This window comes from Dreissena polymorpha, chromosome 11, assembly GCF_020536995.1.
Source record: "Dreissena polymorpha isolate Duluth1 chromosome 11, UMN_Dpol_1.0, whole genome shotgun sequence".
Classification (NCBI taxonomy): domain Eukaryota; kingdom Metazoa; phylum Mollusca; class Bivalvia; order Myida; family Dreissenidae; genus Dreissena; species Dreissena polymorpha.
In genome coordinates, this window is record NC_068365.1 from 65,019,102 (window position 1) to 65,038,102 (window position 19,001).

At 34.9% G+C, this 19,001-nt stretch overlaps 1 protein-coding gene across 1 annotated transcript; it reads right to left on the minus strand.

The window, feature by feature from the left end:
* Positions 1 to 5,885: 5,885 nt before the first annotated feature.
* LOC127849906 (uncharacterized) lies at positions 5,886 to 11,271 on the minus strand. Its single transcript, XM_052382657.1, has 3 exons — positions 11,170 to 11,271; positions 10,501 to 10,664; positions 5,886 to 5,985 (listed from the first exon to the last, which is right to left on the minus strand). Exons 1-3 carry the CDS (start codon positions 11,227 to 11,229, stop codon positions 5,886 to 5,888), a joined length of 324 nt encoding a protein of 107 aa, XP_052238617.1. The 5' UTR covers positions 11,230 to 11,271.
* Positions 11,272 to 19,001: the final 7,730 nt, after the last annotated feature.

Below are 19,001 nucleotides of genomic sequence, written 5' to 3' on the forward strand. Positions count from 1 at the left end.
CATACCTTCACTTGAACTTCAGGTAGAAATCAACATCTGCACAGGCATTGCCGTCCTAGTTACGGTACAATATTGCATTTCTTAGGTTCAGCTATAAGTAGGGGTTTCTTGGACTATTCATTTCCATCAATATGTGAACTAAGGGAATATAACGTGTTTCGTGTATTTCATTATTGCAACATAGCGATGGTTATCATTTTACTCACTTTGATATCTGACCTCGTTTCTTGAGAAAAAAAATCGTCTGCATCTTCAGGTATGAACATCCGGGAAAATGGAGTGTACGGTGGCTCGTTTGTACCATCGGAAAACAACGACGTTAGAAAACGGATAGAAAAACAATTTTTCAAATTATAAAATTTGATTATATTATTAGTATTATTCTTTAATGAATCAACTTAAATGCATGTAAAGCATATATATTCTAAGAATGAGTTGCGTCATAAAAACACAAATACAAATGTTTTTCTCGTTTGTTATTCAATTAAAAAAAGGATTAAATGTGAATATCAACGGTATTCCGAGTTCGCACATAATTTGGACAAGCAACACTTATATGGAGTGTATCGTTAAGAAATAATAAATAAACAGTAGTTTTCCAGACACAATCCATGTGGAATTCTATCTCACGACTAGAACAAAAATATATAATAAAACTTGTTAGAAAATAACATTTATAATATACATATGTAGTATTTCCGTGTTTGCGTGTTGTTATGACTTCGCCCTTCACATCACCAAAACTAAGTATGACGTACGCCTACATTGTTGTATATGTTCGTGTTTGCGGCCGTTAAAAATGTTTACGCACCAGGACGAAACATCAGAGGCTTAAACTCTCTAACAAATATATCTACAATAATAACAAAATTAGTTTTGTGTCATGCTGTCGATCTGACGATTACAAATTTGTTGTCTTTGCACGCTTGTTTTGTCGTTCTAAAGATATCACTGTGGCAATTTACCTACAGTTGTTTCATGTTATCGCAAAAAAGCTTTGAACCAACAAATGGCACATTGTAGCAAATAGTAGCTCTATACAGAACAAATGGCACATTGTAGCAAAAAGTAGCTCTATACAGTATAGCATTGCGCTGGTTTATATGGCACATTGTAGCAAATAGTAGCTCTATACAGTATAGCATTGCGCTGTTTATATGGCACATTGTAGCAAATAGTAGCTCTATACAGTATAGCATTGCGCTGATTATATGGCACATTGTAGCAAATAGTAGCTCTATACAGTATAGCATTGCGCTGATTATATGACACATTGTAGCAAATAGTAGCTCTATACAGTATAGCATTGCGCTGGTTATATGGCACATTGTAGCAAATAGTAGCTCTATACAGTATAGCATTGCGCTGGTTATATGGCACATTGTAGCAAATAGTAGCTCTATACAGTATAGCATTGCGCTGGTTATATGACACATTGTAGCAAATAGTAGCTCTATACAGTATAGCATTGCGCTAGTTATATGGCACATTGTAGCAAATAGTAGCTCTATACAGTACAGCATTGCGCTGGTTATATGGCACATTGTAGCAAATAGTAGCTCTATACAGTATAGCATTGCGCTGGTTATATGGCACATTGTAGCAAATAGTAGCTCTATACAGTATAGCATTGCGCTGGTTATATGGCACATTGTAGCAAATAGTAGCTCTATACAGTATAGCATTGCGCTGGGGCCCATTGTAGCAAATAGTAGCTCTATACAGTATAGCATTGCGCGGGGGCCCATTGTAGCAAATAGTAGCTCTATACAGTATAACATTGCGCTGGGGCCCATTGTAGCAAATAGTAGCTCTATAAAGTATAGCATTGCGCTGATTATACGGCACATTGTAGCAAATAGTAGCTCTATACAGTATAACATTGCGCTGGGGCCCATTGTAGCAAATAGTAGCTCTATACAGTATAACATTGCGCTGGGGCCCATTGTAGCAAATAATAGCTCTATACAGTATAGCATAGCGCTGGTTATATGGCACATTGTAGCAAATAGTAGCTCTATACAGTATAGCATTGCGCTGGGGCCCATTGTAGCAAATAGTAGCTCTATACAGTATAGCATTGCGCTGGGGCCCATTGTAGCAAATAGTAGCTCTATACAGTATAGCATTGCGCTGGGGCACATTGTAGCAAATAGTAGCTCTATACAGTATAGCATAGCGCTGGTTATATGACACATTGTAGCAAATAGTAGCTCTATACAGTATAGCATTGCGCTGATTATATGGCATATTGTAGCAAATAGTAGCTCTTTACAGCATAGCATTGCGCTGATTATATGGCACATTGTAGCAAATAGTAGCTCTATACAGTATAGCATTGCGCTGGTTATATGACACATTGTAGCAAATAGTAGCTCTATACAGTATAGCATTGCGCTGATTATATGGCACATTGTAGCAAATAGTAGCTCTATACAGTATAGCATTGCGCTGGGGCACATTGTAGCAAATAGTAGCTCTATACAGTATAGCATTGCGCTGGGGCACATTGTAGCAAATAGTAGCTCTATACAGTATAGCATTGCGCTGGGGCACATTGTAGCAAATAGTAGCTCTATACAGTATAGCATTGCGCTGGTTATACGGCACATTGTAGCAAATAGTAGCTCTAAACAGTATAGCATTGCGCTGGTTATATGACACATTGTAGCAAATAGTAGCTCTATACAGTATAGCATTGCGCTGGTTATATGACACATTGTAGCAAATAGTAGCTCTATACAGTATAGCATTGCGCTGATTATACGGCACATTGTAGCAAATAGTAGCTCTATACAGTATAGCATTGCGCTGATTATACGGCACATTGTAGCAAATAGTAGCTCTATACAGTATAGCATTGCGCTGATTATACGGCACATTGTAGCAAATAGTAGCTCTAAACAGTATAGCATTGCGCTGGGGCACATTGTAGCAAATAGTAGCTCTATACAGTATAGCATTGCGCTGATTATACGGCACATTGTAGCAAATAGTAGCTCTATACAGTATAGCATTGCGCTGGTTATATGGCACATTGTAGCAAATAGTAGCTCTATACAATATAGCATTGCGATGGTTATATGACACATTGTAGCAAATAGTAGCTCTATACAGTATAGCATTGCGCTGGTTATATGACACATTGTAGCAAATAGTAGCTCTATACAGTATAGCATTGCGCTAGTTATATGACACATTGTAGCAAATAGTAGCTCTATACAGTATAGCATTGCGCTGTAGCAAATAGTAGCTCTATACAGTATTGCGTTGCGCTGGTTATATGGCACATTGTAGCAAATAGTAGCTCTATACAGTATAGCATGGCGCTGGGGCCCATTGTAGCAAATAGTAGCTCTATACAGTATAGCATTGCGCTGGGGCACATTGTAGCAAATAGTAGCTCTATACAGTATAGCATTGCGCTATTTATATGACACATTGTAGCAAATAGTAGCTCTATACAGTATAGCATTGCGCTAGTTATATGACACATTGTAGCAAATAGTAGCTCTATACAGTATAGCATTGCGCTGTAGCAAATAGTAGCTCTATATAGTATAGCATTGCGCTGGTTATATGGCACATTGTAGCAAATAGTAGCTCTATACAGTATAGCATTGCGCTGTAGCAAATAGTAGCTCTATACAGTATAGCATTGCGCTGTAGCAAATAGTAGCTCTATACAGTATAGAATTGCGCTGTAGCAAATAGTAGCTCTATACAGTATAGCATTGCGCTGTAGCAAATAGTAGCTCTATACAGTATAGCATTGCGCTGTAGCAAATAGTATCTCTATACAGTATAGCATTGCGCTGTAGCAAATAGTAGCTCTATACAGTATAGCATTGCGCTGTAGCAAATAGTAGCTCTATACAGTATAGCATTGCGCTGTAGCAAATAGTAGCTCTATACAGTATAGAATTGCGCTGTAGCAAATAGTAGTTCTATACAGTATAGCATTGCGCTGTAGCAAATAGTAGCTCTATACAGTATAGCATTGCGCTGTAGCAAATAGTACCTCTATACAGTATAGCATTGCGCTGTAGCAAATAGTAGCTCTATACAGTATAGAATTGCGCTGTAGCAAATAGTAGCTCTATACAGTATAGCATTGCGCTGTAGCAAATAGTAGCTCTATACAGTATAGCTTTGCGCTGTAGCAAATAGTACCTCTATACAGTATAGAATTGCGCTGTAGCAAATAGTAGCTCTATAGAGTATAGCATTGCGCTGTAGCAAATAGTAGCTCTATACAGTATAGCATTGCGCTGTAGCAAATAGTAGCTCTATACAGTATAGAATTGCGCTGTAGCAAATAGTAGCTCTATACAGTATAGCATTGCGCTGTAGCAAATAGTAGCTCTATACAGTATAGCATTGCGCTGTAGCAAATAGTACCTCTATACAGTATAGCATTGCGCTGTAGCAAATAGTAGCTCTATACAGTATAGAATTGCGCTGTAGCAAATAGTAGCTCTATACAGTATAGCATTGCGCTGTAGCAAATAGTAGCTCTATACAGTATAGCTTTGCGCTGTAGCAAATAGTAGCTCTATACAGTATAGAATTGCGCTGTAGCAAATAGTAGCTCTATACAGTATAGCATTGCGATGGTTACAAATAGTAGCTCTATATAGTATAGCATTGCGATGGTTACAAATAGTAGCTCTATACAGTATAGAATTTCGATGGTTACAAATAGTAGCTCTATACAGTATAGCATGGCACATTGTAGCAAATAGTAGCTCTATACAGTATGGCATGGCACATTGTAGCAAATAGTAGCTCTATACCTTATAGCATTGCGCTGGTTATATTCAATTGACAAGACAAAACAATTACATGGAAAGTCCTTCATATTTCATCATATTGAAACATCCAAATGATGTGCGCATACCCGTTTAAAATGGCTGTTTTTATTCAATCATCATTGTGTTCGAACTATTAATATCCGAGTTTTTGCGCGCAACTGATCACGAGCATGGTTCTCTCATATCCCTGCCTCTTTTACACACAACGTTATGATGATTAATGTACTTAAAAATTATTCTGTATTCTGTAACATATATACTATTGTTTATACCGAGGCGTTTCATTATGAATCAATGCACAATGTCGAGTAGAACATGCTCAAGAGAACATCCTTGCAGAAATTTTAATCCTCGAAATTTCTTTGATAACGGGGTAGTCCCAGTACATTAAAAACTGTTAATTTCAAAATCCCATTTCCGTTTTTAGTCAAAATATTTAAGTTTGGCTATGTTATACCAAAATGTAGTTAACTATATGCAAACCAAATCAAAAGCACTGACGGAATAAGATATACTTAATAACCTCAGTACATAACGAAACTTCTAAGTTTAGTGAAATTTCGCACAAATAATGCATAATTGCTTAAAGCTTACAATGATAACTATTTGCGTCTTCCTTGTGTCAACAAAAAGTAATATTATATATAATTATTTAAACAATGCACAATATAAATAGAGTAATGTCTTAAAATTTAATATTTATAAACATCAACCATAAATTGTCTGGTAATATATGCTTAACATTTTGAAATGGATTGGTATCATTTAAATTAATATATCATAACCTACGAATGGTTAAACCAAACGCCGTCCAAAAAAAAATTGCCTCCAAATGAATGAGGGAAAAGAGTCATTCAGTTCGACAGATATTTCATCACCGGTCTGTAGTTCTACCAATGTATATATTTTAGTTTTTAAAGCACCGACTACTGCGCAATTGCAGTCTATATGGTCTCGACGGGTTGATGCCAACTCGGGATCGTGACCTAGCTGGCTGTTGAACCGGTATATTGCATGCCTGACCAAAGGTGTCTCGTTTACGCTTTCTTGTCATCCGGGTAAGCTGCACTGTTACCGATGGTGGAAGGGAGAATAAATCAGATATTCCGTGAAAGGTACAATCAGTCGACCATGCCAAAGCTGGACACCGTTTCTGAGGAACCCTGTTTGTCTGCAAGTAGAGCATATAATAGTCACAAGCAGTTCGGGATAATTTTGGGGAAAATCTTTCATTATACATATCCATTAAAGTTAAATTTATACAACCGATACTGATTTACCCAGTGTCCAAACAAGAAATTAATTTATTCCAAAACGGTACGGATAACAAGCATTGTGTATGAAATGCGCCTTCAATGTTGTGAGTTCACTACCCAATATGACAGGTGGTCGTATAATAATAGGTTACATCGTTTAATAAACTTTCACAAAAATCGCAGATAACAACATACCAACAGCTAACTTCAATATTTAACGGGTTACATACAGCTAACTTCAATATTTAACGGGTTACATACAGCTAACTTCAATATTTAACGGGTTACATACAGCTAACTTCAATATTTAAAGGGCTAGCATTTCTGAAACAAGTTGTGCTGCCAGCAAGTTTGGCTGCTTGCTTTTTGTGAATAAATACAGTTGAGACGAACTCTTTTACTGGAACGTGATCTGTTAGAAAACAAAAGAACAATATAGTAATCAAGTAATTCTAAAACGCGGCCTATACACAGGTGAAAATGAATCGGGCATTATTAAAGGTTCAAAGTGTGAATGACGATTAGACTTTAAGTCAACTTCTTATCACAGCTTCGAAAATTAAAAAGCGGACATGCCGTATCGTAATAACAGTACGGACCTTAAATGATAATACAATTAAACCAGTAACGATTATGGGAGTACGGACCTTAAATGATAATACAATTAAACCAGTAACGATTATGGGAGTACGGACCTTAAATGATAATACAATTAAACCAGTAACGATTATGGGAGTACGGACCTTAAATGATAATACAATTAAACCAGTAACGATTATGGGAGTACGGACCTTAAATGATAATACAATTAAACCAGTAACGATTATGGGAGTACGGACCTTAAATGATAATACAATTAAACCAGTAACGATTATGGGAGTACGGACCTTAAATGATAATACAATTAAACCAGTAACGATTATGGGAGTACGGACCTTAAATGATAATACAATTAAACCAGTAACGATTATACGGACCTTAAATGATAATACAATTAAACCAGTAACGATTATGGGTAATCGTAAGCTGTGGCCGTTTAAATTCTATATAGATGGCATAATCTGGAAATGTCGCGCATTAAAATTGATAAATGATTTTGATCGTTTTAATGTTGAAATAAACAGCGGAAATGACCAACTAGCATGACCGCGTGGCGAAGGCCTTTTTGTTGCACAGAACATGGTTTTGAGTCCCGATGGGATAAACTATCGTCAATACATGTGCATGTACATTTTAAAATTATATGTTAAAGCGGCATTTTCACAGTTTTGGCATGTTTTGAAGTTTGTAATTAAATGCTTTCTATTGATAAATGTAAACATGTGCCCTAAAAAGTTCCCGATAAAATCAAGAATAAAATTTAAATAAGAAAAAAAGTAACCCTCAACAGGGCTCGAACCACTGACCCCTGGAGTCCTGGCGTAAAATGTCTCCTACTTAGACCTCTCGACCATTCTTCCGCATACAATATTAAATGTATTTTATACTATATATAAGCAATCATCGTAGTTTCACAAAATCTAGCGACAACAACAGAACTCTCCAAATTATTCATTTGGTTCGCGTGGCAACGCTTTATAATTTTTCAGATTTTTAAATCGTCAAAAGATGCATATAATGGCTATTAAAGCATGGTAAATGTTTAGTATTACTGTACCCTTACGAAAATCATAACAAAATCGAAAATTTGCGAATCCGAAACCCCTTTTTTTCAATTTTGTCAATTTACCAAAACGTGAAAAGGCCCCTTTAACGAATCCATCAGCAATGAAAATGTATCATTAACATACTGTTCAGATATTCTGTAACAAATAAATCATTGCATTTCTTTATATCTCCGTTACTTCTTAAGGCCTCAAACGTCCGCGTTTGACTTCTCGCCTGTTGAATATAGACACTGCCTTTTACATGGACAGTTCTACGTATAAATGATTGCAAACCATTTAGACTAAATGTTTACAAGTGAATGCTATTGTGAAACAAAAAAATCCAATTCAAACAAAAAACAACCCTGCAAATATCATTTAAGTGTGTAAATGGAAGATGTTATTTTTTATAAAACATTTTAATGCTATAAAGCATTCTCTAAAATCCATGTTAATAAATAAAACTATAAATCATCATCATAATGTAATACTCATATATATGACTTATGTTAAGGAATTGTTTCTCATACATTTGTAGACATGAACGGTTCATAGACCATACCACGTGCACTGACATGCTTGTAACTCAGTATACATTATAAACAGAGTAAAATATGTAATTACAAAATCAAACATAATGCGATGACAATACTCCCCCCGTTGTTTACAGTCAATAAACACATTTGTTGAAATATAAAGTTTGCATATGCAATCAGCATTGCGTCATGTAACTTAAATAAATACACTGATGCCTTAAACAATGATTCAATATCGATGGCAGCTGCATTTTGGGAAAAAAGCATAAACGTAAAAACAAAAACAAACTAACTTCATGCAAGGCGGTTGATAAAGATGTACCCTGAAGGCTTGTTTTTTGAAGAACAGCCCGTATGATTAAATGTATCGATATGCTTTTTGTACGTCCACGAACAGATATCGCAACTGTCACCAGGACCAGAAACAAACATCCACAGAAAATGACTGAGGAATGCTTCATTACATAATCGTTCAGTATATTGAACGCCACAATTAGTCCGGCTGATTGTTCTTAAACTTTCAATCTTTAAAATTCAACATGTCCACTGAAATGTATATCTTTTATTAGACAATTCTATTCCGCTTTATTAATTAACTTTATAATATTAGACGAGAATGTGTTCGATGTGTTCGCCCCATACAATTTGAGCCTCGCCAATAAAACTTGAAACTCGCCTTACACGGGAAAAAGGCGGCCAATATGGAAAAAAAACACGTCCAATACGGAAAAAAGTCCGCCAATACGAGATTCAGCCAATCAGAAACCAGGAAAAACTCGGCCTTATATGATAATCTAAAATTTAGACAATTGTGGACGCCATTTTGAAATTGTATGCTTAGTTTTGGTGCAAAAGTTTTAATCTTTAAAAATATGCTTAAAGCACTCAGCCCCTAATATATTCAGCACCTTTTTTCTACAATAACAATAGTGCAGTGTAACCAGTAACAGTAGGTTATATTACACTAATTCCGATTCCCATAGGGCCCCATTATAAAACTGACAACTTTCACATCATTTTTCTTTCCTTTTCGACGTATCAATTTTTCCGAACCTGGTATCATTTTAAAGATGGATCTGTCCTCTTTCAATAATTGCAATCAAAAACATACCGTCTCGCAACTTCTAAGAAAGTAAATCGCTGTCGAATGAACCCACTGTAGAAAAACGTGTTTCAGAATCCTAATTTCGACAAAAGCCCCACACAATAAAAAACACACCCTCAAAAGTCCATCTTTTAAGTTAGCTTCCAATCCAAGGCATCAAAGTACTCCAGACACATACAGGATATTACAAAAAACCACAAAAGACATGTCTCACATTGTTAAATGGCTTATATTCAAGAAGAGAAAAGGAACTCTTTACAAATAGGCACTACTTTCGAATGGACCACGGAGGGATACACAATAATTTAGTGTAATGTAACATTTAAGGGAAATCAACTTTGTCCTATCTTTTTCAAACTTTCTCCACATGAGATTTGAACAATTTCACCATGAATATGCAATTTCAGTGCATACGGATGGGGTAAAGGCCTTAAAATGGCCATTTAAAGCGTTGACTAAATTGGCCGCAGTCAAGTCGGAATGCATGATTTTTAGTCTAAGTAACGACAGCTGATTTTGTGTCTCCAATTATTGTTACGCGTAACTTTTATGGAAAAAACTGGTATCATTGCATGCAAAATTCACCAATATATCAGCAAAAGGCCCAATTAAATGTATTGATTGTGAATCAGTGTACTTTTCTTGATGAAAAAGGAGACTTTTTTTTAATTTTAAGCACTTTTTTCACAAAAAAACCCTCACTGACAGCATATAAAATCATGTTTTTCAATAAAATTATTATTAAAAGCTTTACTTACACTCTAAACATACACATTGCAATTAAAATAATTAATGCTATTATGATGAGAGGAATAATTTGCAGCTTTCAAGCCGATACAAGCCTGCTACCCAAAATTAACACTTAAAATGGCGCAAATCGCTCCTTCAACAGCTTACGACACAATGTGACATTTGTTGCTCATCCAGATAGTCTCTCTCATAAAAATAAGTCCTGTTGGCTACATTTTATTTAGTGTTCTCTTTAAAATCCATTGTTGAAAGCTTAAGTTTTGCAAAAATGCCACAGTCCCCATGCAAAAAAGCATGTTTGCTAAGGAATTCCTGCCCGATGGGCAACACTAATGTCGTAAAAGTCATTTGGGTGTGATTCCTCTGTAGTTCAGTGTACATTCATTTCACTACCTGGGAATGACTATCAGGATCAATTTTCCCAGCTTGGTGAAGTGTTGACCTTTCAGGATGTTGATGGATCGTCCACAAGCGCTGCACCACTGCGGCCTCGGTACCGGACAGGGAGTCGGATTGAGGTGTATACAAACCCGGAGTAAGGCAAGGATCATCCAGACCTTTAATAAAATAAAATGTTAAGGCCCCTGAAACTGGCAATTATGTTCAACACTGAGATAAGGAAACACATAAAAGAGACATCATGCCATTGCTTTATCATTATTGACACGGCAAACTCCAGCGGCTGGGGACTCGGCTCTGAACAAAACAGGTATGCTCTATCAATCCGAGCAAGATGGCATGTCAGAGTTAAAAAGAGCAAACAAACATACAAAAGAGATATAAAGAAAATTAGAAATTAAATGCCAGAAGTAATTTCAAGTATTGTTTTTTGTCTGCAAGGGTTGCTGTGGAAAATAGTGCGTAACGCATAGTTTGGCCTGTCGGGGTGTTGCTGGCAAGAACACATCGAAGTCATATCTGCCCGAGAACTGTAAGCTTGAGATAACCATATCTGTTGAAGTACTGCTTGAAGAATGCATTCTAATTGTACTTGAACCAGATAGCATTGACAGCACAAGGCTTCAGACCCCCCAAAAGTGTGAGGCTTTCAATAGTGCTTACCTGATACCAGACCGCAATGCCCAAGACAGTGACTTTCTCCCGGAACTGCACAGGCCGCATCCGCAGCACAATCCTTAAGCTCAATCTTGGTCTGGCTGACTCTGAAATAGTGAAATCTCAATTTATAGATGCTCCTTTTTCTAAAGGTTATGAGTTTATTGCCTATCTTATCACAATGACATGCTAAAGAAGACATGTGCATTTCTGAAAAGACATGCTGCCCGATACTTGACTAGGAAAAGGCGCTATGGTCTTCACTCTGAAATTCATTACTCTAAGGGCTTAACAGAACCAAAGCCAGATCTTACAGCTAAATGGCCCCACCTACAGCTAAATATGCTTTATAGGTTGAAAATAAAGTTATTTGTCTGAAGAACTATCGCTATTAACTCATCAGCTATGTTGCTCCACCGGCCGCAATTCTGTAAACATAGTGTATATATGGAAATACCTAGTCTACCTCATGCGACGCACCACTACGTCCACTGTAAATACACAGCTAAGTTAGCACTTTAACGAACAAACTGAAATTCATGTTTGAATTAAACAATCAGTATGATGACTCTCATTGAAATCATGTCCAGTGCACCAGTCAGAGCAAGACAGCTAGCGGATTGTTAACCGTCTGCGGCTCAAGGGACAAATGGTCAGGCCTACAAACAAAGAGAAAAATGGCATAAATGGGTTGCATTCATGGGATTTGGCATATTTTTCATCTTGCTCTCGACCTGAAACTTTAATCTTTGGACATAATAATATTAACATTCAAGATTTGTTGGAAATGTAACCCTTACTTGTCCATATCAGGTCCCCCTCCCATCCGGAACAGTCCAAAACCACCTAAAACATCCATTTGAACCAAAATATTGACATCTCTCCTCTATTTTAGCACCCAAAACATCAAAACATTCATTAAAATTCATGTTCTACTTGTCTCGCTTGCAGACGAATCCATGTGACCTTGACATTGCAGTAAATGTGCTTTTTTAAGGTTATATTACACTAATTCCTATTCCCATAGGGCCCCATTATAAAACTGACAACTTTCACAGCATTTTTCTTGCCTTTTTGACGTATCAATTTTTCCGAACTTGGTATCATTTTAAAGATGGATCTGTCCTCTTCCAATAATTGCAATCAAAAACATACCGTCTCGCAACTTCTGAGAAAGTAAATCGCTGTCGAATGAACCCACTGTAGAAAAACGTGTTTCGGAATCCTAATTTCGACAAAAGCCCCACACAATAGAAAACACACCCTCAAAAGTCCATCTTTTAAGTTAGCTTCCAATCCAAGGCATCAAAGTACTCCAGACACATACAGGATATTACAAATAACCACAACAGACATGTCTCACATTGTTAAATGGCTTATATTCAAGAAGAGAAAATGAACTCTTTACAAATAGGCACTACTTTCGAATGGACCACGGAGGGATACACAATGATTTAGTGTAATGTAACCAGTAAGGTTCAATATTTGAGCGTACATAAATAACAACTTTCAATATTTTCAAGCTACAATGAGCGGCGTAAGCAAAACTAATTCAAAATCGTGGAGGATTTACACATTACAAATGCAAGTCCTAATGACAATAAGTAAGTTTTCAATCCTTATTGTCTTTCTGAGTTGTATTAAAAACAGCGGTAGTGGATCAAGTCTGGCTGCAATGTTATTCAGGACAATTTTGCATGATTTCGCGACCTGTCAAATTGTGTTCCTGCATCATGTTATGTCTAGAAAGCATCAATCGTCATATACTTAGTTTAATATTATAAAGTTAATTAACAAAATTGTCATAAGTTAGTTGAATTCATATTAGCTTTGGTTATTGAGCTTCAGACAGCCATATTGTCCTTCGGCCTGCTGCCTCAGGCCAATACCGCTGTCTTCAGCTCAATAACAAAGCCAATATGAATTCAACTAATTAATAACATTATAATATTAACCGTGCAATAATATATAAACTTTAAACAAATATTAGTTTTTTTTATTACACTGTGTTTTTGTAGTCGATGATACTTACAACTAACGCACTTGAAAAACCATCAGAAGGAATAAGCATTTATTTCAACAGATCAAATAATCAAAGTGAATAATATACGGTACAATTGTGATTTATATGAGATAATCGCAGTATCAAGCTACTTACTAAACATAGACAAGAAACATGCAATGTTCGAGCTGATAACGTGCTGATTTAGACGTTATCAACAATCACAACTAATGAAAGTTTTACCATCGTTCAAAAGAAGTTGGTCAGTTATCAGAGATCGATAGTATTATACGTTTGCATATGTTGTATAGAAATGCCGGATGATTTTGTTGACATGTTCAAGTCTTAACAAGCGTGTGCCAGAAATGGAACTACTTGTACTACTTCTACTATTACTCTTACTTAAACTACTTCTCATCATCATCATATACCATCATTATCATCATCAGCAGCAGCCGCATCATTATCATCATCATAATCATCATTATCATCATTAAATTATAAGTGTTATTACGATTATATCAATAATGTTATAAAAGACATGAAATAATGCACGCATAATAATTTGTACGGTCTTTACAAATTATATTAGTAAATTATATGTTGGAACACAAATCTGAGAAATCTATTTAAATTGCAACACATCATATTGTTAGATATGTTTCAGCTAGAGTTGATATTATTAAATCCATGCACAACCCATGTCTTCTTTTCACTAAACATTCAATTATTTAAAGAGATAGCTAATCATGAATCGTAGTATTGTTAACACAAACGTGTTAATGATCTAAATGGTGTACACATGTAAAAAATAATGTTGAAGTCATTATGTAAACGGAAAGAAATTGATTGATATATGCAAATCTACCGCCTTTCATTATACAAGCGCTCTTATAGGCAGTGACTTTGATGTTGGATAGTGTTTGTGTTAAACATGGCAATGAAATTATAACCGATGAACCATAAGCATTCACTGAAATATTCTAACGTTAGAAATTGTGTATAAGCATAAATATTATACACAATACACAATCAACTATAATGTTATGTTCTAATAAAAGTGTTAAATACAACGAAATAAAAAAGACATAAGATTTTTGGCATTTGTGAAGGAAGTTATTTTTATCATAACAATTGTTCTCTCTAAGAGTCCTTAATTTATAAAACTTTCCTCTTAATAAATTAAGGAAAGTTATTTTAGAAAAATCAGCCTTTAAGTTTTAACATATTTTTTTCTTTTGTTAAGTACAATACATCAAAATACACAATATAATAGATATCAGAAAAGGATTTAAACGAAAGAAATAATTCTTATATGGTTTCTCTCCTTGGGATTATGTTTGCACATTATTGGCAGTGTATTAGGAACACTATAAATCAGCCGTTTACTGAGTAACTGTCGATTTTTAAATATAGCACTAACGCAATAACTCGCGATTGAGAATTTTCTAAAATTGTATAAGTGTACAATTTTATATAAAATGCTTTGATTATTGTTTCATACTGTAAAGAAATTTATAAAACCTTTTACATGCATTCAATCGAATTGCACAAATCTTGCCAGATTTTTAAACAAGAAAAGACACATATGGTATATAAATTTACGTCAAACGTTTAATAACAAAATTATATTCAATAACTGTGTGGTGCGTGTGGCATTAAACTGGGCTAGGATAGTATAGATCCTGTATATTTAGTATGGGTTTTTAGTCACTTGTATTAGATAACATATATGTATAAAATAAAAAGTTATATAAACAAACCATATTTTTCATGTGCACGAGTATAGACATATAACGTATTAGCATGTAGGCAAACTGTATAAATTGACAACGTAACATAATTGAAAATTGGGTAGAACGTATACTCTAAATTAACTATGATCATTCAATTTTTCGAATTCACTCCCTTGACAAATTAAATTGGATAAGGTAGACACAATACCTGTTAATAATGGACCATTATATCTTAAAAAACTATCTATGGACATTCTTACAACACAAAATAACATTTTATTAATTAACTTTGTTGCGAAGTTATACTTTAAATTTAGGTCTGTGAACACCAAGCACATGATGCGAATACTTCAAATGTTATCCTGAATAAATACATACAACGTTTATGCCATTTCATATCAATTCACAACAAGCAATATGCTGATACTTCTACTACTGCTGCTGCTGTTATTACTATTACAATTTTACTACTATTACTACAACTACCATTACAATTACCACCAATACTAAAACTACTACTTATACCACCACTACTACTTCTTCTTACAATTCTCTTACAAATAGTGCTTCTTATGCTACTACTACTACTACTGCTGCTATAACTACTACTACTACAACTCCTACTACTACTACTACCTACTACAACTACTACTACAACAACAACTACTACTACTACTACTACTACTACTACTACTACTACTACTACTACTACTACTACTGTCACGTAAGTACACGTTGTTCGTTGATAACACACAGTAACAACCAAAGTTCATTTCTGATTTCATCGAGATTTATTTCTGTCGAGTATTTCTTTTAACACAACGTTTGCTAATGTACACGAAATACAATTTTACAGCGCGGCAGCCAACATGGCCACCGCGTCAAGAAGACGTGACAACTCTCCAAATTTTTTTCAAATCTAACTGCAGAATCCTTTTTTTTACTAATTAAAACACTGCATTTTATCCCCAGGTTAATTTACATAAAATCTACTTGTAATTTCCATTGGTCACCAAGGTCCGGGCTAATTACGGATTGGTTGACTTATCAGAATGTTCTAGAAGGAACAATCTATTCATGTATTTACTTGCTTGCCAAATGCACTAAACTCTAATCAATTTATATTGGTATAGAGTGATCCAGGCAAATAGGTGACCCTTTTATCTGTGCTGTTTGATGACCATGTGTGGGTACTTTTAATCTCGTATCTAAATGCTGACTCTGAACTCATTGTTAAGTATATGACCTTTGATTCTTTTGTCTGATTGACTTTCCAATTTATTAATCCCAATTATCCCACCCTGGGTGAAAACGTATTTGTGTTCTTATTTGGATTTAATCTTAAATCAGGTCTGACTTTCCATTTTATTGATTCGAATTATACCCCACGCTGGGTGTAAACGTATTTGCGTTCTTACTTGAAATAAATCTTAAATCAGTTCTTAGTTTATGCAAATACCTCCCAATTAAATTCTCAAACTTCATCTTAACATTGCATATACATTTTATTGAAATATCCCCTTATTAATTTCCATCATTAGAATAAACTCATAAGAATAAACGATATGTTATAAGCTGTTACATGACACAACTTTCCCCTTATTTTAATTTTTTAAATATTTTATGATTTAAAAAAAATATTATTATTATTATTATTATTTTACAAGCGTCACTGCTGAAATAGATAACATTAGTTATTGGTATACAATATAAATGTCAATCGGTATGTAGCGGAGCACATCATCTGTTGGTCGTTGGCCTTCAATACGTCTGGTGTCGTCCATGTAGTATTGAAGTCGTCGCTCGCGGCGAATATGATGTTTATTTAATGTCATTGCCGCCGTCCTAAAGATAAGCCGATTGTAGGTTCGTCCGTGGCGATTGGAATGCGTTTGTTGATTCAGCTCTGCTTTCCGATGTTTAACTTTCGTCGTCGATTGTCGTTTCCGTTGTATTCATCGTTGTTGTTGTTTTCGTTGTCGTTTGTGCGTTTGTTAATGGTCCCAGCGTCTTCATTTCTCTCGGGACATTAAGATCTTCTGTTGGTCATAATAGTCACGAGGTATTAACTATAGCAGTGTTCTCCTTGATGTTTTAGGCCTCGGAAGTATCATTCCAAATGCGTTATCTACGCACGTCAAACAGTTGAACGGCTGCATCTACTCTATAGTGTTTAACGTCACAAGTATTGTGTCCAGTGTTGCGTCACTTGTTGTCCTTCGAAAACTTCTGGCGTTGGGTCTTCTTTTAGCGATAGAACCAGGTATTCACTTTGAGAGTAAACGCCGTGATGTCCAATGCTAACCACGTTGATTGTTTCTTCAATTCGTTGTGAAAGGCGTTGTGTCGCGATGTCTTCTTCTTTTGCGTTGTATCCAAATTTCGATATTTTTATCTGCGTTGTGGTGATACAAGTATCAGTTGTTCAAAATCATGGCAAACATTTATAAACATCCCCTTAAATTCTTCTTAAATACCGTCATGACAACTTACTATGAAGTCTAAGTAAATACAACCTTTATTACCCGATTACTATCGAATCACTCCCGTAAACATTAAACAACCTCTCGGTAGTTAACGTACGTGCTATCAGTAAATATGTGACAGGTATGCGCTACTTTATTTACCTAGGGTATTGCACTTTAAACAGACGTATCGCGGTCGTATCTTTAAATCACAAATCTCCCGTGTATCATTATGTACTTAATGACCTTTTCTATCGACATATGTACCTGAACGCTCTTAAAAACGCTTGTGTAAATTTTGACGAAAAAGGGCAGACTTTTTTTATTATGCATTCATAATACCAGAACATTTATCGGTATACTTCAAATTTCTTGTTCTACTAATGAACTAATCCCATAAATCTAATACAATAAGTATTCTTCCACCATGAGTAAATGGTAGGCTTCCATCATTTTGCAAATGATAGGCTCTCATAAACCTCTATGTACCTTATAGATTTTATTCTATAACAGATATTTAATGCGCATATATCAGTATATTTTAACTGCACAGTATTCGTGACAGAACACATTAAATTCTTACTTAAAATTACTCAAGACCTTCAATATTACCGATATCCTACATGCATTTGCAATAAAAACAATTACGTATATACATATTTACATAATATTTTTTAGTGAGTCTGCCCTATGCATATTCGCAATCAACATTATTTTTCTTATTACTGTGCTTACCCTCCTTATTTCTTTATTCTATTAATGCATAAAACCATATACAATTAGTCAAGTATACTGATTTTTTGTGTACGTCTCTAAATTCCCATTGATGTGCCGGTTTCTATTTCATATCTTATATAAAATGACGTCAAAATCGGATACTCTCTAATGTTTATTCCTACCTTCTAAGTCCCTTTAATATAATATCAAAATATTATAATGCCTTCCAAATCCTTAAGTATGTATACGCGTCTAATATCGGTCTTCTTAAAATGTTTTAAATATATATTACATTCTTCTAATTTTCTCATTTCATCGCACGGTCTATTTTAACGACAATTTACAAAAATACTATCAATTAAAATGTATTTATTTTTATGCATGTCCTAATGTAGTCTTTCTTATAAAGAAACGAAAAAGAACAAAATACTATAAGATTGGTATCAACAATGTAATGATTCATAGTAATAAAGTTGTATCTTTTACATAATGCTAACAAAGGTACAGTGCTTCACTTTGTAGAGTATTGACAGATAATGTGTCCGTACATAACTACATATTCTAATAATAGAACAAATTTAGAAAAAATCTTTAAATACCCTAAATTATTTGTGCGCCTCTAATTTCAGTATTTCTATAACTCATAAAATTATGTAAGTTTCGAATACTTTCTTATTTATTTATTTTATTCTCAATTAACCGATTTTTTAGAAAAAATACTGATCAATGAAAAACTGTATTGATTTTGACAGTTGCATAATTCTCCGTACACGATTAATTATTTCTTTAACCCCTAACTACGTAAAATTCTTTAAATCAATTCTTTAAAATTTCGTTGTCATGACGCCTTTCACTTTTTATTTCTTACTTGATAAAATTTGAAATAAACCCCTGTTTGCCATAATTATGAAAACACTG